The sequence below is a fragment of the Microtus oregoni genome, unplaced genomic scaffold (genome assembly GCF_018167655.1).
Source record: "Microtus oregoni isolate MIOR12 unplaced genomic scaffold, Mior012 000037F_ref0000500, whole genome shotgun sequence".
NCBI classification, from domain to species: domain Eukaryota; kingdom Metazoa; phylum Chordata; class Mammalia; order Rodentia; family Cricetidae; genus Microtus; species Microtus oregoni.
The window spans coordinates 8,993,686-9,020,280 of record NW_024543096.1 but is presented as its reverse complement, the minus strand read 5'-3'; the positions used below and the strand labels follow the sequence as shown (position 1 = coordinate 9,020,280).

The window sequence follows — 26,595 nt, the reverse complement described above, 5'->3', positions numbered from 1 at the left end:
CTAGGAGGCAGAGGAAGTGGACGTCTGTAGCGGGCCTGTATTTGCCAGACATGAACTCACAGTGGTGAGCATTGCCTGCATAAGACTTGCACAGGCTCAGGCCAGCCAAATGCCAGCAGGTGGGGGGGGGGGAGGCTCCTGAAGCCACACCCCTGTATGATGACATATTGGATTGGTGGTTGATTGGGGACAACCTCTTCCCCTCCCCTCCGATTCCTCCTCTACCCTACCGCCACTATCATTCCTTCCTAACTTCCATGCTCTAAAAACCCACTAAGTCCACTTAGGGCTGTCTGTATGTGCAAGGATGTAGGGCCACCGACTGAAACATGGGTAGCCTCTCGTAGGCGACATCCCTGAAGAAAACTGTCTCTCCCTCCCCAGCAACCATCAGTTGCCAATGGCTTCTCAAAGAGGGGTTGGTCTCTATGAGCCCCTCCTGCTCCAAGCTAGGTTATGACTGGCTTGATCTCGGTAGGTCTTGTGCATGTTGTTATTGAAAATCTTCCCCTGACTTTTTGTTTCCTGATGGGTTGAACCGAATTTCTTTGCCGTGATTTCCATAACTCTTTCATCGCCTGCAACGCTTCTTTCCTTGATTCCTCAGGACCTTCGAAGGTACCTGTGAGTGCCTATCCTAACAGGGCCTTTCCTGGGAACACTTTCTCAGGTATCCAGATTGGCCTTAACTATCCTGACTGCTCTAGCAGAAGTAAAAACCTCTCTTCCATGCCATCAGGCAAAAAAGTCCAGCTTCTATTTGCCTGCAAAAATGGTCCCTGCGTGGTATCTACTTTCAGACTTCCCCAAGTACTCAAGTTCACCACCTCACCCTAAATACATCACTTTTTGTCTTCTAAGGACTGGGAACACGGACATCAGCAGCCAGTGAGTGCCTTATTTTCTGCTGTTAGTGCCCCGTGTGCCTGGAAAGGTCCTTTGCTGAAAGGAGATGTTCGCGGTACCTCTGTTCCTGTCTCTGTCCTTCTTGCCTGCGGTTCTGAAGCAGCAGATGCTAGCAGCCTCACCTTCTCATCTGAAGTTCTCGTTTCTAACCCAAACCACAAAAAAGTCCCTTGAAAAAGATTCAAAGACTTTTGATCCACGTGTGCCCTCCTTTGAAACTCCAGTTCAAGGTGCTCTTTACCGCCGGGTGTCTTGTTTGCTATCATCTCTACCTCAGCTTCTTTTATTTGGAAAGGCTGTGCTGACCTGATTGAACTATTCTTAGCCTACCTGAGCTGACAGCCATGGTGCATTTGAAGCAGGGCTTGACCTGTTGACTTCCCTAGCTGAGACCCGGGAAGGAGGTACCAGTCTGTCCATCACACATGCAATGAAAGGGGTTGGACAAAATGGCTGACCATTTAGTCAGCCTTTGGAGCAGTTTTCTTGTTCGGAGTCAAATAATATTTTATTTTTTTAAAAGCATATATACAAAGTAATCATAGTATCCTGAATATATTCCTGGGATTATAAAAGGAATTTGCAGAAAACTGATGAAATCTGATCAATGACTGGAGTTTTGTTAAAATGAGGAGCTGATATCATTTTTTTTAAAGTTATGACAAGCAAGTCTTGGTGATCTAAGGCATCTGGCATTACCTGAGGTGGGAAAAGCAGATATGGGGGCTCTCTGTTCTCTGCAACTTTTCCATGATTCTAAAAAATATTCTAAAATGAAAGGTTTATTTTAAGCAATAGCAGCTATTTCTATCTAAGGTAATTTGGGTCACTCCTATTTCTTTGGGAGTCAGAATATTAAAGACTTGATTCTGGAGGTGTTAACATAAAACATGGCTGTAGTGCAGATATCTGTATACAGAATGAATATGTATAACTGTAGCTTTAGCGGTTTGCTCCTCTTCTCTCCACCACCCTCTGTTTTTCCTGCATCCACAAGTTGGCTCCTCATTTATGTTCCCTCATCTAATAAACATTGATAAAAGCAAGTCTGAGCTTAACCTCAAGGAAAAGAGACTTGAGTCCAGCGTGGCGCCACCCTCAGAGGGTGCACACGGTGGGGACTAGGAATCCACATCGGGCAGACCTTAGTGGCAGCGGAGCTAGCCTACAGAGGATGGTCAGCAAGAGCAACCTGAAGGGGACTCACATACGCTTTCAGCACAAGTGGGAGTTAGGATGGAAGTAGCGAAGACACAGGTCAGCGGTGGAGCCGATGTGTGTGGGACTCTTGGGGAACGAGGGAGGTAATGGTCTTTGAGCCTAGCCTGAGGGGAGGTGGTGAGGGGGCGTAGGGTGGAGTAGGGTGAATCTGGACAAATGAAAGCTTTCTCAGGGCCGTCTAAACCAGCAGCACCTATCATTGCTGGAGTAAGGCTGTGCTTCCACTCCCTAGACAAACAAGATCCTCAAACGAAGCATTTTCTCCATCTTCACTTTCGGCAATTACAGTGGCTTGGGTGCTTCCTGGAAATACAGCAACTCCAAAGAGATGTTCTTGCTACGAAAGATCATATGAGCTGGGAACACTGATGTGTTTTTGAGCTTATGTAGGTATTAATGCTCAATAATGATTTTTTTTACTTACACAACAATACAAAAGACAATGTTTTGTTTTTTTTTTTATCCCTGCAAACAGGGGGAAATGAATTTTTTTGCCCTTATTCATAGGACAGCCAATGTATCAAACAGCTTCCTAATGTTAAAACTCTTGTGCTGAAGTGTGTGATGTTCTTATCAGGGAGGCCGAGAGTCACTTCATTTTAAATGTTCCAACACCGTCGTTGATGCTTCAGTTGGGGCTAAGAATAAACAGGCATCTGAGTAATTTTTATTGATGTAGTATCCCTTGATGCTTTTTTATGAAGAGGAAAAAAATGCCAGTTTTTTCTGTTCTGAATCTTTTGCCTTTGCTAGAGGTAGATGACGGCACAGTGTAGCTGCTGACAGAAGAAATAGAATATTCCTGCGTTGTGTGAATGCTTTCAGAGCTTACTTCATACAAAAAATGATACAGGCGGGGTTCTGGCCGCTGATTGGATCCTGACATCCAGTCCTTCTTGCCCTGGATTTCTGCAGCTCTCAACATGACTTAGATATTTGTTCTGTGCTGAGCCTTCCGTCAGGGACATTGCTATTGGCTGTGAAAAACACTCCTTGTGAGGTCAAGGTACTGAGCTGCTATTGCAGCCGGTGCTTGAGCCAAAAAGCTCAGCTTGATGCCTGCTTTCTATTTTAAGGTCTAAGATACATCTGTGACCATCCTGTTATATTAGCTTACACATGCTCATTCATGTGTGTGTGCATGTTTGTAGTCTTAAGGAGAGCACAGTGTCTATCCAAGGCTTGCAAACGCTTCTTAGGATATTGCTGCGGAGCAAGTCAGGTTTCAGTTTAGGAGATCAGGGACATATAGAAGGTGCGTTGTAAGTTGAAGTGATGTGCATTTCATATTATCCATAGCATATGAGAAATTGTAAACATAAAATACAGCATATCAGCAAAGAGATTGATGGCAGGTAGCAAGCCACTGGTTGGTAAGAACCCCAGTTCTGGGGAAGGCCTCCTGTGCATAGGGCCCAATGCTCTGATCTATCTTCCTGGAGTATCTTAGGTTTGCCTACAGCCTATCTTGTATTTAAGAACACAGCATCTAGCATGTATTTGTACCATGCAAGGAGACTTGCATCCCAAACGAACTGCACCCTGCTCACTCTTCATCATTTGATTGCAGGCTGTGGGGGAACTGTAGCTGTCTGGCTCTCCATCGGGTCAAGTCTGTAGTGTATTTTAGGATGTTTCACTGGGGGATGTAGGGTGGATTTTTAGTGAAGCTTCTCTCCTTCCACAATCTAAGTCATCCTGGAAGCCAGGGGAAAATATTTACTTGCATGTTGGCCCTCAAGTTGTTTTGTTACTGTCTGGGTATTGAGTGTCAGGCGCTCACTGATGTATGGGATGTACCCATCTGGTTGGCAAAACAAACGAGGATCTAGGATAGTATCACATCTGCGAGGACAGTAACCAGTGGGGCAGCTTTTGTAAGTTACTCAGCTGTTCCTCAGTAACAGGAGATGCCCGTACTTGGTTTTGAAGGAACACAGTGGGTCCATTTCAGCAGAAAAATACTGACGATTTGACTCTTTAGCAAAATTAATAGCAGCTGGAGGAATTCCCAGCTGCACATGTAACTGGAAGTACTTAACTACTCAATTAATCAAGGATGGATGAACTCAGTGAAACACAAAATTTCATCAGTGTGTGCAGCAGTGTAGTTGAAAAACTGCATGCAAGCATTTTTCTCTATTGACTGCAGCTCCAAGTGGCTAGTGAGATGCTCTGCCGTCCTGGAGCGATGCAGAGATGTTTCAGTGCCGTCTTTCTCCTCGTTCTCCTTCGTTCTTACAAATGTCTATTGTCACCTCCTGGGTATCAAACTCACCTTGGGGATACATAGATGAAAAAGATACCCCACCTGCCTGTGAGCAGTTGGTCAGCATGCATGCAATTCAGCACAACTTGTGGGGCTGAAGAGGCGCCTCAGCAGTTAAGAGCACTGGCTACTCTTCCAGAGGTTTGGTTCCCAGGACTTACATGGCGACTCACAACTGTCTGTAACTCCAGGGGATCTGATGTCCTCTTCTGGCGTCTGTGAGCACCTGCATGCATGTGGGATACATCCATGTAGTCACACACATAAAATAACAAATAAATACATTTGATTTTTACAAGGAAATATAAATTAAAGCTCTATCAAGGGAAAAGTTAGAATTTAGCTCTGAACTTTCTGGTGGCTAAAGTGGAACCCAAAATATGAATAATATTGTTGTGTTACTTTCCAGAGAGAGAGATGACAAGGTAGAAAGAATTTAGTTCTCACTGTTTCTAACTCAGGATTTTAATATTATCAAATGTGTCTTTATATAGTAGTCTGGGTACAAGTTGATTGTACATTAGTCTTTCATGTTTCTTTTTGTTTGTTTGTTTTTATTTTTGGGGACAAAGTCTTGGTATGTGGCCAGACTGTCTTTGAACTCACAATCCTCCTGCCTCAGCCTCTTGAGTGCTGGGGTTACAGCTGTGAGCTGCCACCACCCCGGCTCATCCTTCAGTGTCTTTAGGAGCATGTCCCCAGGAGATCCTGCGTCTTGCTGCTGTGAACACTCCAGTGCCCTCATGTGTGAGATGATTTTACCGTGGCGTTCTGAGGTGAGCGGAAGCTGACCTTCCCTTAGGAGACAAGTGCTGGTGTTCTCCACCCGGAAAACCAGTGCCGTCTTCAGTTCTATGATTCCTTTACTCCGAGGGACCGCTTTTCCCTGACACAGTTTTTGCTAAAATATGCGTGTGCACTGCAAGTGGGCATCTCGTTTTCCTTTCAGGCGCTGCATCTTTGCTGCGTGCCATGCGACAAGGAGAAGGTTCTGTCGAGTGAGCTCCACGGCTGAAACAGAGCAGTCAGCTGTTCAGAAAGCCAACCTCCCTGGAATCGTCTGGGGGAGACAATGATGGCTTAAACGAGAAAGGCTTATGTTTCAGATTCTTATTCTTAATACAACCCCCAGCCGCCACGCACAGAGACATTTTGCTTGTCCATCATTGTCAACCCTTATGCTCTTTGGCTATAAATAACCCCCCTGGAACCAGGCCACATTTCAATTTCACATTTCAGTTTTCAAAACTCAAATCACATTTTTTTCTTCATGATTTTTTTTTTAAGCAAGAAGGAATTTTTTGTTACTCATTTTAATCTTGTTTATAATACATAGTCTTATCTTGGTTCCCATGGCTTAAGTTGAAAAACCTTTTCACAAAATATCGAAGTGAATAATGATGATTAGGTGGACTTATTAGATGAGCAATTCAACATTTAAAAACCTTCCCACCTCTGCATGTCTTGAGTTAGCTCTGTGTCTCCGCTGGATGACACAGACAGGTTAAACACCCATAATAGTTTTTGATGGATATAGAACGGTTTTCAAAATTGTGCAACTGGGATGGTGGCTCACATCGTCTAATCCCAGTTCTTGGGAGGCTGAGGCAAGAAGTTGAGGATTCGGGCTTAACCTGAGCTACAGAGTGAGAAGACCTTTCAAGGTCTTCCCAGACTACATAGAAAGGTCCCATCTCAAGAAAAAAAAATCAAGACAAAATACCAAAATATCTTTAAGGTAAAAATGACCCAATTTAAAAATGTGGATTTTCTTGTCTTGTCACATTCAGTGCTTTGCACACACTGAAGAGTGGCTCCATTGCACGATCCCCAACATCCGGTCAAATAGTTTCATATGTCCTTCAGCAAAAGTTTCTGTTTTCCTCCCTCCTCCCTTCCCACTGCCAGCATCCTGCTAGCCTCCCAGACACAGCATCCTGCGGCCTTCCCATCTCCACCAGCCCTCTCATACATGCTCACTCACTCAGGCGCCGTGCCACGGGTCCACTCCCGACCGTAAGGACTAGCATCCTTTCTACCGGCTTTTCTGGTTTGCAGGAAGTCTCGTTTATTCTTCTCTGCCATTTTGTTTCCTGCTGCTCCTCAGCATGGACCTCCATACTTCTCTTTCCCCAGCACCCAGAGCCAGGTCTTTGCACGCTCCGCCCCACCTTCTCTACTTGGCAGTGGCAGCATGAGGTGCAAATGATGCTCTGTCTTTCCCACAAGTCGTCTTTGACTCAGGACCCCTGACTCTGCTTCTCTGCTTTCTTACAGTTCAAGAGATTGTGTTTCCTTTTTTTTTTTTTCCTTTTGGAATACCGTATTTCAGCACCCAGTTGCTTTGTTCTGTGAATATATCTCTTACACTCCACTTGACTGTAAGCCGTTTAAGGGCAGGAAATAAACCTTGTATTTCTTTAGTATCCATAATTCTCACTCTCCCACATTCTGACCACAGAAAATATAAAACTGATACCATCCCCAAATTTTGTTTCAACCAATTCCTGTTTTTGTTCCGAAATTTACCACTGAGCATTTAATTTTGTTAACACTGATTAGTTTAAGCCTTACACCTCTATTGACTTTTTAGAAACTTCAAAACAGTAACTTGACCTCACCAAAAAACCCAAGGGCTGTGATTGTCTGTGCACCTGAGATGTGTGTTGGCATCCCCCGGTGCCCAGTCCTCACAGTGTGGAGTAGATTAATATGCTCATTTTCAGAATATAGCTGGGCACAAAACGATGGAGCATTGTGCCCCCAAAGCAAACTCCTAGTCAGTTGCGGCCCTAGGATTCCAGCTCAGGCTCCAGCTGAAAAGCTCCCTTTCTGCCAGCTCTCCATTCACGTGGCTTCTTGCAAAAAAGAAAGGTTCTCAGAGTAAATTTAGGTCATGGGTTCTGTCCTAACTTCATTTCAATCAATAATTTTATATTTGGGCCAAAAACATTTCTAACAAAGAATGACAAGTTCTCCTCTCCGATGACTCTTGGGGGGATACAGATATGCAAGCCCTCTACTGCCAAGCCTCAGCTACCCTGTTCCTTTGTTTTGGGGGTTTCACTAACTTTACCAGAATAACCTTGAACTTTTGCTATCCTCCTGCCTCAGACCTGGGCCCCTAAGCCCTGCTCATCTTGGATGTATTCACAGTAAAACGGAAGGCAAGGCAGACAGTCACATTCAGTAGCGACATTCTTGTCTTTGGTAATATTTGACTGTGAACTATGTGCCTTAGTCCCGGTAGCTCTGTAGGCTAAGGTGGGAGGACCACAAGTCAGAGGTCAGCAGGCTGGGTTCCAAGCCAGTCTTGTCTTACAGGGGAAGACTATCTCGAAAAGACAAACAAGACAAAACAACCAGAGGGAAGTAGTTGACCGCGTATGTTTTGCTATCACTTCAAATGAATGCTTCCTCACCACGCACTGGAAGGCCAATCCCCTGTTAGCGGTAGCTAAAAGAGCATATCTTGGGGGTTTCTTTCAGATCATCCAGTTGCCTGAAGCATAAGTCTTACACTTCAGCTGGAGGCTGGGTAACTCAGGCGGGTAGCTGACATCTCTGCTGGTCTCAAAAGAGCTTTGAAGAGGAAGCATGATGGTTGGCTGTGGGGAATATGGTGTGCTCAATGAGTTTATTCTAGGGGGGAGGAGGAGAGTTTAAAGTGCCTTTGACCTCGGGGACCAGCTAAGCCAAGGGTTCTACAGAGGCTCACGGGTTAGTGAGCCATTATCAAGAGCTTTCAAGGGTATCAGCTGGGGGTCAACTGTACTGGCTGCATGACCTTGGATATAGTAAGTAGCATCTCTCTAAGCCTTGTTTACTTCAGTGCAGATAAAACATTCCACTCCCAAGTTTTGGCTAAATTAGCGTCTGTAAAGTGCTGCCTTATTTCAATCGAAGCTTCATTTCCTGGTTCCTGGAAATGTTAAACTAAGTTAAACTAGGGATGAGTCCTTTTCCATTGGCATAATGGGGCAAACACGGAGAACACAGAACAGCAGATAGGACAGAAGAACAGGGTTTGCTGTGTGCTGCTCACCCGTGAGCCTTTGCCCGGGGACACCGTGAGCTTGAGTCCTCCAAACGTCAGATGGGGTTGGTGACTGCTGATGGCATGAGTGGGCATGGCAAAGTACCGTGGAGGGCTCACCACGCTGCAAGAAGTTCTGTGACTTGGAATATATGGCCCGTGACGTGACGCTACCTTCTCCCATGGAGGAAACTAGGAGTAGAGGGGTCCGTTACCTGGAGGGGCATTTGGTCACCAGATGGTGTCTGTGAAAGGAGTCCGCCACACCCTCAGGTATGCCAAACTACTATCTTCTAGACATTGTCTTTTTAGATTTTACTTATTGTTACTTTGTGTGAGCATTTGTCTAAATCTGTGCAGCACATGTGTGTAGTGCCCACGAAGGTCATAGGAGGGCATCAGGACCCCTGGGATTGACTGGAATTAGAGACAGTTTTGAGCTGCCAGGTGGAAGGTGGGAATTGAACCTGGGTCCTGTTAGGGTTTCTGTTGCTGTGAAGAGACATCATAACCACGGCAACTCTTACGAATAAATAGCACGTTGGTGAGAACACACTGACGTCCTTGCATGGTTTTCTTTCAGAACACATTCCTGTCCTTGATGTCTGATAAATCAGCCTTGATGGAGAAGTGACGTCTTTCGCACAGCTCCCATGCCCTCATGTTATTCTACTGCATGAGCGAGATTACTGTCTGAAAGCATGCCTGCTGTGTATCAACCGTAGGATCTCTGTGATTGTTTCAATCACAGACCGCCATAATGAATTCAGCTTCTCAGTCTTTCTGTCTTTTCCAGTCCCGGAATTGGGCATACCCTTTTCTCAAAACCAGAATGAGCGTGCTGGTAATCTGAGCAGAGAAGGCGAGCTTCCTAGGCACAAAAGTGCAGAGTGAAACAGAAGCTGGGAACAAAAGGAAGCTGGCTTTTCCAGAATCCTTTTTTCTTGTAAAGGTTTAGTCACGGAGGACTTGCTTACCATGCCAGCTACAAATGGCTGTTTTGGGGATTTGGTATTCATTTCGCAGAAGCTGGATAAGGAAACTTGGTTTCCACCTGGTGCCCTGGAGCCTCACACGGATGATTCTGGTTTGGTCTGCTCTCTTGGATCTTGGACAAGCATTCGGTCCAAACCAGCGACCTACATATTTTATTTTACATTTTGAGATGGAATCTCACTGTGTTGCCCAGACTGGCCTAGAATCTATGGGAGTAAGAGATCCTCCTGCCCCAGGCTCCTGAATAGCTGGATTTATAGGTACATGTGGCATACCTATAAATGTCATTTAACAGCCTTTGTACATAGAATTGCAATAAATATCCATAATTATCCATCTACACCTGTGACTCCGAGATACCCTCCTCTCTAGGGTAAATTTTCTTCAAGTAGACTGTCTCAGTTGTTTTTGTCTAATCACCTCTAAATTATTCTAGTTCACACTCTTACCAACATATGTAAGTGCCGGGATTTGGGAGTTATCAAAGGCTTAGGGGCTGGGGAGATCAAGTGTATATGTATGTGCGGTGTATGTGTGTGTTCATATGTGTATGGGCACTCATGCATGTAAGTACATGGATACATGTGTGTTTTCCTATGGAGGCAGAGGTTGAAGTCAGTGCCTTCCTTGATCATTTTCTTTGATTTACTGAGATAAGGTCTCTTCTCACTGTTTCAGCCAGGCTAGCTAGCCAGCTTGCTTGGGGAACCCCTTGTCTCTGCCTCCAGGGCACTGGGGTTCCAGGGGAGCCACCGCACCTGCCAGGCTGCAGGTATGGGATCCATACTCCAATACTCATGCTGGCAAAGCAAGTGTTTTTCCACTGGACCTTTTATCAAATGCTTGGATTTTGTTAGTCTAATAGATGAAAATATTACCACATCTTAATTTACATTACTTAGAAAAGAGGCTAGTTTTTTTTTTTTTAAAGACAAGATCTCATTCTGTAGCCCAGCCAGTGGGGAGTGAAGAGGTGAAACTGTTCATCTTTTTGTCTTAATATATCAGAGCTCATGTAATATGAAGGCAATCGAAGCTTAGGTTGATTATGTGACAATTTATCTTTTTGTTATTTTAATTTTGATTACTATATTTTCCAAGATAAGTATTTAATCTTTAATAATCAGATTTATCAATCCCTTTCAAGAGTTCTTTTAACTTGGGCATTTTATTTAAATATTTTAGGTATGTGTGTGTGTGTGTGTGTGGCCTTTAAATACTTTCTAAGATTATGTTGAATGGTCCAGGCTAGCCTCAGACTTGAATCCTCCTGCCCCCATCTCACTCATGCTGGGATTGCAGGTGTGTGCCACTCTACACGGCTTAAACTTAAGGTGCATGAGAAGCGAAGTTGGTGTTGCTCCTGTTTTCCCTGGCGCTCTCAACGGAACTTTCCCGGCACCTGTTACTTCCCAGTCCCTCTTTCCTCTGGTTTAAACGCTTGCTGTGATGCTCCCAGGCAGGGACTGATTTGTGGATTCTAAGCTGCTCCCTCACTCCCCGCCAGAGCCAATCAATTTTCTTTCCATAATTTCAGCATGTGGTTTAATACAGCTTTTTCCTTCCTTCTTCTAATACTTTTTTTTGTCTGAGCAACTTCTGAGTATGTGTTTTTACAGCTAGCTTTCGCATCATCTGTTAAACACGGGGTTCCCACCAGTCTTTCCCACACAGTGTCTGGCAGCATGTGGAAGCAGGGTGTAGACCCCCTCCCCCTGGGGTGGAGGTTGGGCAGTATTGGGTCCTCCATGAGAGTTCTCTCCCGCCCTTGGAGCCACCTCTTTCGTTCTTCCACACACTGTGAGGGGTAACTTTAGGCTAGGAACTCTGAAGACCATCAAACCCAGGACACCACCCCAGCCTGGGATAAGGCTCGAGTCTGTTCCCATTCATCTTCAGCCACCTCAGGGCTGAGTTTGGAAGAGGCAGGAGGCGCTAGAGATAAAATCCAGGGCCTTGTGATCGCCAACCACACACCATCCACAGAGCTACACGGCCTGGGCCCCTGCCCTTCTATTCTTCATGAAATACGCAGGCACTGTTAGCTCCCACGTGTGCCTTTTCCCACTAGGAACTTTGATTGGTGGAACAGTGGTTCTAGAGCACCGTCTAAGGATGGCCTGGGTGTGGCAAGTCCCCTCTCCCCCTTCCTCTCTTGTCAAGCGGGTGTGTTGTTTCTTGCTTTATCTGACAGAGGAAGAGCCTTGCTCTTTGAAGGCACAAGTGATTGCCCTAAGGTGAAGCTCACATGTTGTTACTGTGTCTCTAGTCTGACCGGCAAGGAACTAGACCCTGTTGTAAAGAAGGTTTGGTGGGACACTCTGTGGACCACCCTGGGGGAAATGGGAAAAGGGACCACCCACGTTCCAGAAGACCAGAGAAGGTCATGTTTCTAAGAATCAAGAGATGCCTGAGCTGCAGGCAGCATGCCTTGTAGAGGCAGCAGGGCAGGATTTCTTCCTTGATGGCGTAGCTGAAGCTTCATTAGTGGGGCTCGAGATGCCGCGTTGTCTGGAGAGCTCGGGCTGAAGCTAATGTCTCTAGGAGCCAGTACTGGGATCAGCCAGGGGCACAGCCCAGATACTCACCTGTGTCCCCTGCACTGTCACAAGCTGTCAGAGTTGACCAAGCTGCTCAGTGTGTGACTGCTGATGAGTAGTTAGCATGGCGGCTTGACGTGTTGCTTCTTCCAGTAGATTCCCTTCCCTTCCCCAGCCCAGCCTTGCCCCTCATTCTCATTATTCCTATAGTGATAAAGCCCTTGTTGAATTCACAGAGCCTTTCAACTTTATTTCTCAGCTCCACAGAGGGCTTGTTTTTTTTTTTTTTCTGTACTTGGACTAATTGGTTAAGCAACACACCACACACACACACACACGTTAATAACTAAATATCGAAGCCTTTCTTGTCTGTGTACAGCAACTTCTTGTGTTTTGTTGTTGTTGTTTCCCCAATTTTTATGTCGTTGGTTCAGTCTGTTTCCAGTGTTGCCCTCAAACTATATTGTTTTTCCCTCTTTGACTTGTGGAACCAATAACAAGAGGAAGCCAACTGAGTCGTAAAAGAGACATTGATTTTTGGCCAAGAATAGAAACGTGAAATAATCTTCTCAAATCAACTTTCCAACCCCTGTGGATCGTGAAATTATAGCTAGAGATGAAAAGAAATGAGGGCGTGAATGGTTTGTTGTCGACTTGATGAGGTTTAGGATCACCATGGCAACAAACCTTTGGGCGTGTGTCTGAGGAAGTTTCTAGATTGGGTTAAGGGAGGTGGGAAGACCTACCTTCAATGTAGGTGGTACCATTCATATGTTATGGTCCCTGCTGTGATCCCCTACTAAATAACCAGGAGACATTGGCCTGAGCTGTAGCAGCCACCTCTCTGTGCTCCGTCATATAGTGTGTGCGGCTGCTGCACACTCCTGCACCCTGCCCACCCCACCGCGATGGACTGCACCAAACTGTGAACTGTAATAAACCTTTCTGTCTTTAAATTGCTTCTGCCAGGTTATTTTGTCACGACAGTGGAAAAAGTATCTAACACAGAGGGGGAAAGGTGGGCTAACAGGTGGGGGACTAGTCATGTCCCTTGTGGGAATAGGCAGATAAGGGGTTAAGTTCGATGCGTTTTATTTCTTTTTGTGATTCTTTCAAGTGGCTTCCATGACAACTGTCAGCTGTCATAGAACTGGAGGGTTTTCACTCAGCACAGAGATGGAATTATAACGAAGCCATTTTAGAAGGAGTCAACTTTGTTCAGCACACCTGAAGAGGCACCTTTGACCTGTAGGCGTCTAGACACCTAACTGAAGTAGGATAGATGCTCATCTTCATTATCTAGGCTGGATTTGGGGAAACAAGGGCAGTGTAAAAGCACCTGCTGCCTGGTTGAACCTGCAAACCTGCTGGTTCACATCTCAGCCTCTCCTTTCCCAGAATGCCTAAGAGGCCACTTAGGATACCATCACCCTTACATCTGACCTGCCCAGCATCGCTTTCCCTGGACCTGTGCAGTCAGTGCGGATTCTTGGGTTTGCTCCATTGATGGGTCTCTTCCAACTGGCAATCCATAGAAACATACTCTGAAATCAGGGCAGTTACAACAATCCCCGAACTAGGTAGACCAACCCTATAACTGATTATTTTTTCCTTTAAAATAAATTGCATTAAACTATGATTAAAGGATTTACTACTTCCTATTTTGCAGCAGAAAGTTAAGACAAAGATTGTACTTTACTTATTTCTAGAGTGTGTATTGATGTCAAATCTTTACTTAATTTATTGATGTGACAGGGTGTGTGCAGAGTGAACTCTAGGAGGAAGTTATCACTTGGATAAAAATGGAAACCAGCCCTCGGGAGAGGGTCAGGGGTTACAAGCTTGAAGACATTGGACAACATATCAAAGTCTTGGGCTACATAGAAAGAGTTTGTCTCTCCTCCAAAACATGAGCTGTGTTTGCTAACACATGCCTGTAGTCACAGGAACAGGCTGAGGCAGGAAAACTGTGAGTTCCAGGCCACGCTGGGCAACATAGTAGTGAGAACATGCCAGAAAAAAGGGTAGGGTGGAGACAGAGCTCATAGTGGGAGCCCTTCCCGGCATGCCCATGGCCCTGGGCTTTGTTGCAAAGTTACAGGACATGGTACTTTCATGGTTATGTTAGATTTATCTGATGATGTTGAAAATGCCAAGTTATCATTAAAATAGAGATGAATGAAATTCATAATTTGAAATTTTGGCATTCTAACTAAGGCTGTGGAACAAAGAAGAGATGGTGGGAGGGTGTGTGCCTTACCACAAGGTCCTGCTATACCGGGCATGGGACTCAAACACAGTTAGGGTCCTGACAAGCTTGGTGCCCTAGCAAAGATCCATGGATCTGATTCGGGAGGGAGATCATAGAGAAAAAAGAACGTCAGCAAGAAAGAGAGGGAGGCAGCCTACAAAGATAGAGGTTACCAAAAACCTTTTATGTATTTTGTCTTAGAGTGATTCAGTCACTCACCTAGCCTGAGAAATTTTAGGGAATTCATAAGGGAAAAGGCAGTGTTCTTTCTGCAGCATGGAAAAGGACATTGTGGAGTTATTGTAAGCTCAGTGGAGAGACAGATTCAAGTCCATGTCCTGTGACCATCCTAATAGTACAAAAACCACTGGGAATACGCCACTTTTTTTTTTTTAAATTGAAAGTTCACTTGTCTGATGTCAGGAAACTGGCCTTTTGAGTGTCTCTATCGCCGGCCACAACACAGCAGCCATCAGTCACATGGGGAAAAGTTTAACACAGGGTCCCAGGCAGTACCCGCTGAATGACTGGTATCCATGAATTGACTGGTTAGTGGATACTCAGGACTGAAGAACCATGAATCCCTATCGGCAACAATAGCAAGACTCCGTTCTGCTATCATTGCATTTTACAGCCAAGCGTTTCTAGATTATCCCGCCTTCTTGCCTTAATCTGGTGTAATACATGTTAGCTGTATCCAGCTACTAAAATTGCCCATAAAGCGGACAGCTTATCTCCATGTTAGAAGGATTAATGAGTAAGAGGTTCCTGTGCCTAGAGAAGGGAGGGGAGACGGACTGATGGACATGGGCTCGTTTTGAAGTGGTAGAAATGTTCTAATAGGTACGTTAGAGTGGGATGGGGATGAGACTGCAGTTTGTAAGGTCATTACTTCATTGGGATGTCCGGATAGGGCTGGTGAGATGGCTCATCTGGTTAAACGCTCGTCTTGTAAACCCCATGACTAGGAGTTCGATCCCCAGATCCCATGTAAAGGTGGGAGAGAGGAAGCAACACCACAGAGCTGTCCTCTGACCTCCACTCATGTGCCATGGCATGCATGTACCCCCTTCCACCTCTCTCTCTCATACACATGTACACACAGAGAGAGAGGGAGAGAGGAAGAGAGAGAGAGAAATAATTTTAAATTAAATGGCTTAAATGCATTTTATGGTATGATGTAGGTGGTTCATCTGTCTATCTGTTGCTTTCATGGTTAATTAATAAAGAAACTGCTTGGCCTGATAGGGCAGAACTTAGATAGGCGGAGAAGACAGAACAGAATGCTGGGAAGAAGGGAAATGAGGCAGATGCTATAGCTTTCCTCTCCAAGATGGATGCAGGTTAAGATCCTTCCCGGTAAGCCACCATCACGTGGTGCTACACAGATGATTAGAAATGGGTTAACCAAGATGTGTGAATTAGCCAATAAGAGGCTGGAACTAATGGGCCAGGCAATGTTTAAAAGAATACAGTTTCCGTGTAATTATTTTGGGTAAAGCTAGCTGTGCGGGAGCCAGGTGGCAGGAAGCGGCCCGCAGCTCCTTCTACAATGGTATTTAAATTACACTTCAATACAGTTGTTTTGTGTATATTCATGTTCGTGTATGTGTGTTTGGTGTGTGGAGTGCGCATAGACTGAAGGTTGCTGTTGGGTTGTCTTTTTTTATGCCTCTCCATATTAGTTTTTAAAGACAAGTCCTTTCACTGAATCTGGAGCTCACCAATTTGCTAGAATGGCTCCAGGGATCCCCTGTCTCTCTAACCCTCAGCTCTGGAATAGCAAAAGTGTGAAAGGCTGAGCACACCTGTTTCTAGGGGTCCGAACTCGGGTCCTCATGATTGAACGGCAAATATTTTATTGTCTGAGACATCTCCCAATACCCTAACACTATTTAAAAAGTGGAAGAGGAATGGCGGAAAGGGCAGGAGGAGGGAGAGGTGATGGAAGAAATAATATATCCTAGAACTCTGGGACAACCAAAAATTTTACTGTTGAAAAGTTGCCAGATCTGAAATTAAAGGAGTCAAAGATTAACTGTTCCATTTCCTGAATATTCCCCAGGGTGATAAAAAAAACATATGATGTTCTATCTCAAGTCAAACAGTAGGAGGCTCTGACTTACCTGCCATTCTCCATGCTGCAAAGGAAGGAAATGGACTCTGAAGCTTCCGGCAATTGCCAAAGCCACAGCCAACAAAGCAGGATGAAGTAAACGCAGTACCCTGGCACCAGAGCCCACGGCAGCTCACCTACCTACCCTGCATACCCTCTCAGAGAAGGAGAAATCCTTCCTCTGGCAGACTATCTACCGTCACTCTCCTTCTCCTGGGAATAACCCTTACACATGCAAAGTGTTCCTTTGAAATGGAGATCACTCCTCATCCATTTATAAAATAATTTCCCAATATTTCTACTGACTTTTTGTATTCTGTACTCAGAAAGTTTCCGAAAAGGAGTGAAGTGTCAGAAAACCCCTTACAATGTGGAACACGAAAAGAATTTGGTCCTCATGAGGCTTATGTCTTTCCACTGATGTTCATGAAGATGGGACTTTATTTCTTCATTTATTATTCATTTTTTTCTGAGATAGGGGTCTTGCTTTGTTACCTAAACTGGGTTGGAACTCCTAGGCTCAAGTGATCCTTCTGCCTCAGGCTCCCATGTTGCTGGGATTACAGACGCACACTATAGTGCTTGGTTAAGACATATGCTTTTACGATGCTTTGAATGGCTTTGCATCTGGTTGGTTCCTCAGAGGCACTAGAGCGGTGGTTCTCAACCTTCCTAATGCTGCGATCCTTCAATACAGTTTCATGTGTCGTGGTGGCCTCCAATCATAACATTGTTTCCACTACTACTTCACAACCGTAATTTTGCTACTGTTTTAAAAGTCATAATATAAATATCTGATATGCAGGATGTGTAATATGAGACCCCTGTGAAAGGGTCATTCAACCTTCTAAAGGAGTTGCGACCCACAGGTTGAGAACCACCACTGCAAAGCGCCGTCTACAGTTGTGTCTGCTTAAGAACCTTCAGGGTACAGTCACTTTGATGCTTCCTGACATACTAAAACACCACAAGAACTGCTACATAGGATATTAAATTTGCTCTCCATCCACCAGGGCTGACACATGTCTACATCGGCTTAAAAAAAAAAAAGTTAAGACAAGCATTTTTCAACCCGTTTACACATGTAAAATAGCTCATTTGGAATGCAGTCCTATATTAGACCACTTGATGAATTACACAGATCACTTCTTACCCGTTTTATGAAACACTTTTCCGGAATTTATTTTGGTGGGGCCAAGGTCTCAGAATGTGGATCAAACTAGCCTGGAACTTGCCATGTCGTTCCGGCTGGCCTCAAGTTGCCCCCTTTCCTACGTCAGCCTTTTGAGTGGTGGGATCCCAGGTGTGTGCCACCGTGCGGCAGGGGTGAATAATGTACATACATCTTCAGCCTGTCCTGTGGTATTGATTGTGATTTCCTTTTTGCTATTTTTCTTATTAATGAAATAGTCAGATCTCTGAGTGATCCCTTTCCCATCCCAGTCTTGCCGGTCCTGCTGAAGCTCCTTGCTATTTTTATACTGTTTTCAAGGTCAGCCCAGGCAGCTCCTCCCTGCCTCTCTGTGCTGCTTGACCCTTTGCTCTCTCCATGCACAAGTGTGTAGATCCATCCCTCCTTCCCTCCCTCTCTCCATCTCTCCTTCCCTCCCTCTCTCCATCCCTCCTTCCCTCCCTCTCTCCATCCCTCCTTCCCTCCCTCTCTCCATCTCTCCTTCCCTCCTAGGACATGTTTATACTCTCCTTCAACCAGTTGAAATAAAATTTAAAAAGAAAAGGAGAGTCAGTACCCAGACAACCGAGCGTGCCCCACAGCCAAATCTAGGCGTTTAGTGTTGGTTTCTGTTGTTTCTCTGGCTTTGAAAGACAGCCCTGATAGTTTTCCTAGCCAGAGAAATGTGACCCTGAACTAAAGCCAGAATGCCCACGGTGATGAAACAGGTGTTGGAGGTGGATGTCAGAGTGCTCTCAGGGTTACCGTGTTCTCACCAACTAGAAGTAAACAGAAACCACCAATTTGGCAATATAGAACTTACTAACATTCTGGGATGTTTCTAACCTTGTTCACATTTGAAAATGTGAGCAGGAGTCTCTGAATTACTTTTTTTATGCTCAGAAATGACCGAATGCCATGATTTAAGAGACATGAAAGGAGTTTCAGGACAGAAGCATCTCCCGGGGATGAGGGTGGACTGTTTTCACCTCTGACCAGGGAGCAGCCTGCTATCCTGTCCACCGCACACACTAGACTTCGCCAGCACATAAGCACCGAGCACACAGGGAGCATCCTCCAAGGGTACACTGTCTAGTTACTTTTTGGTTAGAGCAGCCTGTGCACCACAAGGCCTTAGGATGGGCCACCCCTCAGCTCTATTGCAGCAAAGGCTTAGCTAAGGCTGACTACAAACTGTCTTCATTTATTGATGTTCGAGAAGTGTTTTTCTCTCATTTTTTCTTCCTCAGTCAGGATTTATGAAGGTGTACCTAAATTTGGAAAGATGTGTTAGAGAGAACTCCACTTTGAAGGATTTCAAGGTAGCCTCTTTTTAGACAATGGCTGAAAGGCACCCTGCTTCTTATCCCTTTTGTGTCTCCCTATTCCTCACCCCCAGCAGATTTTTCACTGAGGAATTTAATTATAATTTGGTTAACAAATGCATTTCCTTTATGAAGGGCACTTTGAAAAGTACTGGGTAAGCACGTAGATTTGGACATACTACATTTATCATAGAGCGTTTGCTGTGGAATAAATACAATAAGAAAAATGGCCACATTTTACACAAGCTATTTTACATGTTTGTGAGTTGAAAAGATTGTTATATTTTAATTCTTTTTTAAAATCAGCATGGACCTGGGCTAGCAGTCGTGAATGGAAACAAGAAAGCTAATTTATTGTGTTCTCACTATGTGGTGGGTCTTGTAGCATTTTAATATAACTAATATATATATATATATATATATATATATATATATATATATAGTATAGCTAAACATGGGCTTTGAACCTGCTGCGTCTATTGTTGAATGAAGTTTCAGGCATCTAGCCTCATGTCCTTGTGACAGCGAGCACTTAGGGAGGGCTCTTTCTGCATTTTATACTATGAAATAGATAATATGTCCTCTTCCAGAGGAGGAGACTGGTTCAAAGTCATCTGGTGACTAGGAAGTTCAGAGTGGAGGCTAGAGATAGAACCAGGACTCACTTGACTGTCTAAAAGAACCTCTACCTGTAATGAGGCTTTCTTTGTACCACCAATCCCCAAATGACATGGAGACTTATGACTAATTATGAATGTTTGACCTTTAGCTTAGGCTTGTTATACTTGTTATCCTAACTCATATAACTTAATTAACCTATGGTTTTTAAACCTACATTCTGCCACATGACTGTTTACCTTTCCCCAGTACAGCATGCCCCACCCGCTCTGAGTCTCCTGGCAAAATCCGAGCACCTAGATTCCTCCCAGTTTCTCTCTCTGCCTGGAAGTCCTGCCTATCCTCTCCTGTCTAGCTATTGGCTGTTCAACTTTTTATTAAACCAACCAGAAGACGCCTTAGACAGAGATACAGCATTACAGTGTACAAAAAGATTTTCTCACAACATTTTCCCCTTTTTTATCTAAATAAAAAGAAAGGGTTTTCACTCCAACACAACAAATCTATATAAAATAAGAACAATTATCAGGTAAGAATTATATTTACAATGTCCAGTCCATTTGTATTTGGCAATTTTGAAGAAAATATTCTGTTATCTATCCTATCTTGGCCAGTCCAAAGTTTTGTACCTAATTCACTTTCCACCATAACTTGTATTACCATCCTAAAAATATCTTTTTCTACCATAACTTGTATTGCCATCCTAAAAATATCTTTTTAGACCTTAGAACATTTTCTTAGATAAACAACTTATGCTTTTATATCTCTCAACATTATACACCTCACATCTGTTTGGTATGCTTCTTTTTTTGGAATTTGGTAACAAAAAATGGTATAACTGTCTAGTCTTCAACCCCATCACAGACCTGAGAATGTTAAAATATTACCTGAGTAACAGTAAGTGCAGAGTTAATAACATCCCAAGCTATGGAAATGACAGGGACAGCTGACTACCTAGACAGTCACCCAAGGGTCCTCTGCAATGTTGGGACATCCATTTTTGGCCTACAGGCCTAGAATATCTGGCAGACTTTGCTCTGAAGCAGGAAATTTGAAGGATTGGCCTACCTTGTCTTGGCAGTTGCCTTCTTTTGTGTCCTACTCTTCCCATTTGGACACGATACTGTCAGCAGTCACGGCAAAGGGCAGGTTCTTGCCTAGCAGCTAACTTTGCCACAAAGAAAGCTGTTTTTGCTCTCATGTTCTACTCTTTTATTCTTTTGGGGGCCTACCACCCAGCTCCCAAATAAATCACATATGGAGGATTATTTTGAATGCCTGGCCTTAGCTTTGCTTGTTTCTTGCCAGCTTTTCTTAAACTTAAATTATCCCAACTTCCTTTTACCTCTGACCTTTTTTCTTTTCTTACTTCTGTATATCTTACTTTTACTCTTACTCCATGGCTGGCTGGCTGTGTGGGTGTCTGGGTGTCTGGGTGAATGGGTGACTGGGTGACTGGGTGGCTGGGTGACTGGGTGTCTGGGTGACTGGGTGACTGGATGACTGGGAGGCTGAGTGACTGGGAGGCTGGGTGACTGGGTGGCTGGGTGACTGGCTCCTGGTGTCCTCCTTCCCTTGTTCTCTCATTGCTCCTTCTCCTCGTTTCTCCTTCTATTTATACTCTCTGCCTGCCAGCCCCACCTATGCTTGCTCCTGCCTCGCTATTGGCCATTCAGCTCTTTACTAGAACATCAGATATTTTAGACAGGCAAAGAATCACAGCTTCACAGAGTTAAATAAATGCAACACAAACTAAAGTCATGTATCTGAAATAATATTCTCTAACAGAAAACAAACTCCATAAGGAGGTTCTTTGGTACGTGTGTCTCACTATCATGAAAACTTTATGCTATTAAAACATCTTAAATATCACATTCTGTAGATCTCTGAAGTGTTTGAAGACCACCTCTCTAAAATATATGAGGCTAAATAGAGCTTATTTCTGTTTCCATCTAACACTAGAAGTTTGATTGTTACCTTAATTATCCTAAATAGTGTGCAATAATAGCTTTCAAGGACTAGAACTTTACATTCCATTGCTAAATGAGCTGAATAGGTACAATACCTCAAACAAGTAGAAACATATATACAATATAACAAAAATGACCTTAAATTTGTATTAATATATAAAACTCCAACAAAAAATATTTAACATATTTTAGATTAATAGTTATTTTTTAGTTTTAAAGTAAATTCAATCTACCCTCTTATCCTTTTTTTTGGTTTTTCAAGACAGGATTTCTCTGTAGCTTTGGAGCCTGTCCTGATACTAACTCTTATAGACCAGGCTGGCCTAGAATTCATAGAGATCCGCCTGCCTCTGCCTTTCAAGTGTTATGATTAAAAGTGTGTGCCACTATGGCTCAGCTATCCTATTATTCTTTTGTCTCTTCTATTTTCTAATTCAGAAAGAGATTCCTGAATCTAACCTCCTTTGTTAAGGTTTTTCCCTGACCATGACCAGTTACATCTTATAACCAACCCCTCCTAAATGTTAAAATTTATTCATAACCCACTGAATGACACAAATCCACACACCCCACCTTTTGGGAATGTGGACATTGTGTTCTCTAGACTGCTAGCTGTTGTCTGAGGGTGACAGAATCATTAGGGGACCCTGAGAAAACTGGGATAATGGTCAAGTCCTAGAAAAGCTAGCTGTATTATTTTTTTGTTTAGTCTCTGTGTGATGGGAAAGTATAGAGCTCATCTGAAGTCCTGGCTCAATAGTCTGTGAAGCTGGACCATCTCATCTAGCAATTTTGAAGTTGTATTGGATGCGGAATTTTGAGCCACTGCAACTGAGGCATTCTGAGAGGCTGGGTCACCTGAGCTCCTTGTCTTTATTGGTATCTGGTTCATTTTTTTCCCCGAAAACACACAAAGTTTTAAAGGTAACATATATATTGTATAAACACAAGTATGGAATGTGTGGTGTGCACAAGTCAGCTGAAGATGATTTTCTGCTTTATATTTGAGCAGATAAAGGCATTTTTCCACTTTATAAGTCTGTTTTGAGTATATAAATAAACTGTAATGTAAATCTCCATTCATGTCATATGAAACGATGGCATGTAATAAGTCATGAGGATTCTGTAGCCAACAAGATTTACCATGTCTCATCCAGTCTCAGAGCTGTTCCCATATTGAGGGATCAGCATATGCATGACCTGTCCTGAAATCTTTCCTGACTTTTCCCTCATATCTATAGCCAAGATTCTCAGGAGGTCTCCCCTGGACAAACAGGACATCAATTAACTTTGAAGGAATCCATAATTTTTTGTTTCCTATGGAAACAAAAGCACAACCTCTTCCCCAACGCAACACATTTCCTGACTTCCATTCTGAAGCCAAGACATCCCTAAAGTATCTAGGCTGGTTTAATTCAGCAATGCCTTCCACAATCCAATGTCTCTCAGCAACTGCTGTTCTATGTTCATTAGCATTCAAAAATTTCAAAATTAACAAAGCCCAAACTCCCTGTGTTTACAGTATTTTCCATCCTTGCATGGCTTATAGGTTTTTTATATTACTTTAGTCTGCAATCTTCTCTGACTATGTAAGCCAAACCTTAAACTGCTAAGCAGTGGCTAGCCCCTGTGCCATGTGGTTCTGCTTAGCACATGGCCTGCTGGCTGGCTCCGCCCTCTTCAGGTCTGTGCAAGCACAGCCTCACGCCTGCAGTTCCCTGCTGGGAGCTGGTCTATTTGCTTTGGCTATCCTAGGCACTACCACCTAGTCTCCCACCACCAAGTATTGTGCAACACACTGCTCATAAACCCCATTCAAGTGCTTGGCTGTCGGGGCTCTTGAAAGAGCTGTGCCTGTGTATGCCACAAGCACTGAGCCTACTCGGGACTTTTGTTCTTTCTGCTTTTTCTGGTCCTATGTGGACCAGATGACATGCCATGTGTTGGGTGCCATTTGTAGTAAGCTTTTGTGTCGGCCACCAGCTCGACCTCAGTCTGAAATGGCGATCCTGCCTCCAGAAATCTCACAATGAGACTGTGTCTGAGAGCTGTCTCCTCCCATCTTATATTCCTCTCTAGGGCTGGGATTAAAGGTGTGTACCTCTGGGATTAAAGGTATGCACCACCTGGTTTCTATGACAATTAGTGTGGCTACTGGGATTAAAGGTGTGTGTCATCACTGCTTGGTCTGTGAGGCTGGCCAGTGGGCTCTTTCACTCTCTGATCCTTAGGCAAGCTTCATGTATTAAAATACAAACGAAATGCCAGTGTGTGTTACTTTCCACCTAAGGCAGATGCCTGGCTACATCTGCAGTAAGGCTGTGTGTGGGCGCTGAACTCCGTGCCTGTGGAAGAACTCACTCTCCCAGGATTCCATTATGACCGTGCTAACGCAAGAAGCTACACTTTACCTCACATAAGCCTTCTGTGCTCTTTCCCCAGGGTTCAGCAGATTCCTATACAAGCAGGCCGTCGGATTCCGATGTCTCTTTGGAAGAGGACCGGGAAGCGATTCGGCAAGAGAGAGAACAGCAAGCAGCTATCCAGCTTGAGAGAGCTAAGGTGACTCCCCCCACCCCCCAATCCCCTTTCTTTTGTTGAAAACTGGCATATTGCCCAACCCCTGTGCTCAGCATCCTACCTCACATCTGCCTTAGGGTTTCTGATAATTACTGACCATACGCCACGTGGGAGGAAAGGGTTCATCAGCTGACAACTCCCTGAGGGAAATCAGCAGGACCTCAGGCAGGGCAGGAACCTGGATGCAGGAACTGAAATGGGAGCGGTGGAGAAATTCTGCTTACCGGCTTGTTCTCTGTGGCCTGCTTAGCCTACTTTCCGATATCAACCAGGACCACCTGCTTGTGGTGTGGGACTTCCCGCAGTGGGCGGATCCCTTCTACATCAATAGTTAGTCAGAAAAAACGCTCCACAGGCTTTGCCTACAGGCTAATTTGGTGGGAGTTTTTTTTTTTTTTTTTTTTTTTTTACAAATGACATTCTCTCTTTTCATTTATTTATTTATTTATTTATTTAAGATTTCTGCCTCCTCCCGACCACCGCCTCCCATTTCCCCCCTTCCCCAATCAAGTCCCCCTCCCTCGTCAGCCCAAAGAGCAATCAGGGTTTCCTGCCCTGTGGGGAGTCCAAGGACCACCCACCTCCATCCAGGTCTAGTAAGGTGAGCATCCAAACTGCCTAGGCTCCCACAAAGCCAGTATGTGCAGTAGGATCAAAACCAAGTGCCATTGTTCTTGAGTTCTCAGTAGTCCTCATTGTCTGCTATGTTCAGCAAGTCCGGTTTTATCCCAGGCTTTTTCAGACCCAGGCCAGCTGGTCTTGGTGAGTTCCCAGTAGAACATCCCCATAGTCTCAGTGTGTGGGTGCACCCCTTGCAGTCCTGAGTTCCTTGCTCGTGCTCTCTCTCCTTCTGCTCTTGATTTGGACCTTGGGATTTCTGTCCGGTGCTCCAATGTGGGTCTCTGTCTCTGTCTCCTTTCATCGCCTGATGAAGGTTAATATTCAGGAGGATGCCTATATGTTTTTCTTTGGATTCACCTTCTTATTTAGCTTCTCTAGGATCACGAATTATAGGCTCAATGTCCTTTATTTATGGCTAGAAACCAATTATGAGTGAGTACATCCCATGTTCCTCTTTTTGGGTCTGGCTTACCTCACTCAGGATAGTGTAAACTTTGCATGCAAATGGACGGAAATAGAAAACACGTTCCCTTTTTTCAAGTGACTCTAGCTTCTGTCAAGTTGTTATAAAACTAGACAGCGTGGTGTTGTCTCTGGAGACTTGCTTCCCAGCCATCCTGATAAGGGTTCAGATTGCAAGGTTCTCTGAGTGTATTCCTTCACACAGGTTAGTGGCAATTGCAGGGGGCTATTTCCTGTGAACCTTTGCTCTTTTCTATTTGACTTACTGGTAATTCTCGGCCATTTCCCAACTTAGCAGTGTGGCAATATCAAACTCACCTCACCCAGTACTGGCAGCGAGCCTTCTGAGCAGCCAGCCGGAGTTCTCTGTCTTTGACCCCTCCCGGTCACTCCCTCATCTTTGTTATACACCGAACAGGCACCGTTGTCCTATGGATCATTTCACGGCTTCCTCTAGTCTTTGATTTCTAGATTTCTGATTCCCATCTCAGTATGAAGTTCAGAACATTACTTTGTTTGCTTGCTTGTTTGAGAAGGGGTCCACTACATCCCCCACTCTGGTCTTGAAATGTGGACTTAATGCATGGCCTTCCGACATGCACCATCAGACCTGGTTTAGAACTTTGAACAAGTCAAATGAGAGCAGCAAAGATGAGCGACACAAGCCTCAGATCCTCTTCCAGTCCACACACAGGGTGCACCAGGAAACCAATTGCATGATGGAGTTTTAGGACCAGATGAGTTAGAAGAGTTCTCCTGTCCTACCTATGTCTTTCTAATTCATTTTTTTAAAGGACAGACCCTTTTTCAAGTTAATTTTATGCACAATAACAGCATAGAAGACAGCGTTCATGGCTAGCCTGTCCTCTTACTCCCACGGCCAGCTCCTATGCTATGGCAGGCACCTTTCTGAATTTTAGACTCAAACCCAAATAAAGTTAATTTCCTTCTTTGTTTATTTTTTTTTTTTCGAGACAGGGTTTCTCTGTGGCTTTGGAGCCTGTCCTGGAACTAGCTCTGTAGACCAGGCTGGTCTCGAACTCACAGAGATCCGCCTGCCTCTGCCTCCCGAGTGCTGGGATTAAAGGCGTGCGCCACCATCGCCCGGCCTTCTTTGTTTATTTTATGATGAGATCTTTTAGAGATCGAAGCAAGAGAAGAATGAGATAGGTGAATGAGGCGTTGGCTTCCACGCTCTCTGTGTCTGTGCTGGCGGCTTCCACACTCTGTCTGTGCCGTCTGTGTGCTCTGAGAGTAGGGCATCTGCGTAGTGCCCGGGAGGGAGCTAAAGCCGGTCTGATGTGGGTCCTACCTCGACTGCTGACATTCCCAGTGCAAATAGATAAGTTACAGCACAGCTGCCCAGAAGCTCGGAGACCGTGTTTCTCACACGTCGCCAGTTCTCGTTTTGAAAAAACCCTTCACCACCGGTTTCGTTACTGTGGGATCACCTCGGTAAGCGGTGGTGGCAGGACCATAGCCTAGGCTTGTGACTGGCTTAGCCCCCACAGAC

General features: G+C 44.5%; 1 protein-coding gene across 5 annotated transcripts in view; it reads left to right on the top strand.

Annotated features, from left to right (window-relative positions):
* Cacnb4 (calcium voltage-gated channel auxiliary subunit beta 4) overlaps positions 1–26,595 on the top strand; it is a 259,482-nt gene that overhangs the window by 187,633 nt on the left and 45,254 nt on the right. For all 5 annotated transcript variants that reach the window (XM_041631399.1, XM_041631400.1, XM_041631401.1 and 2 more), the window contains one exon: positions 23,862–23,981. In XM_041631399.1, coding sequence (XP_041487333.1) covers positions 23,862–23,981 — 120 coding nt within the window. The remainder of the gene's footprint in view (positions 1–23,861; positions 23,982–26,595) is intronic.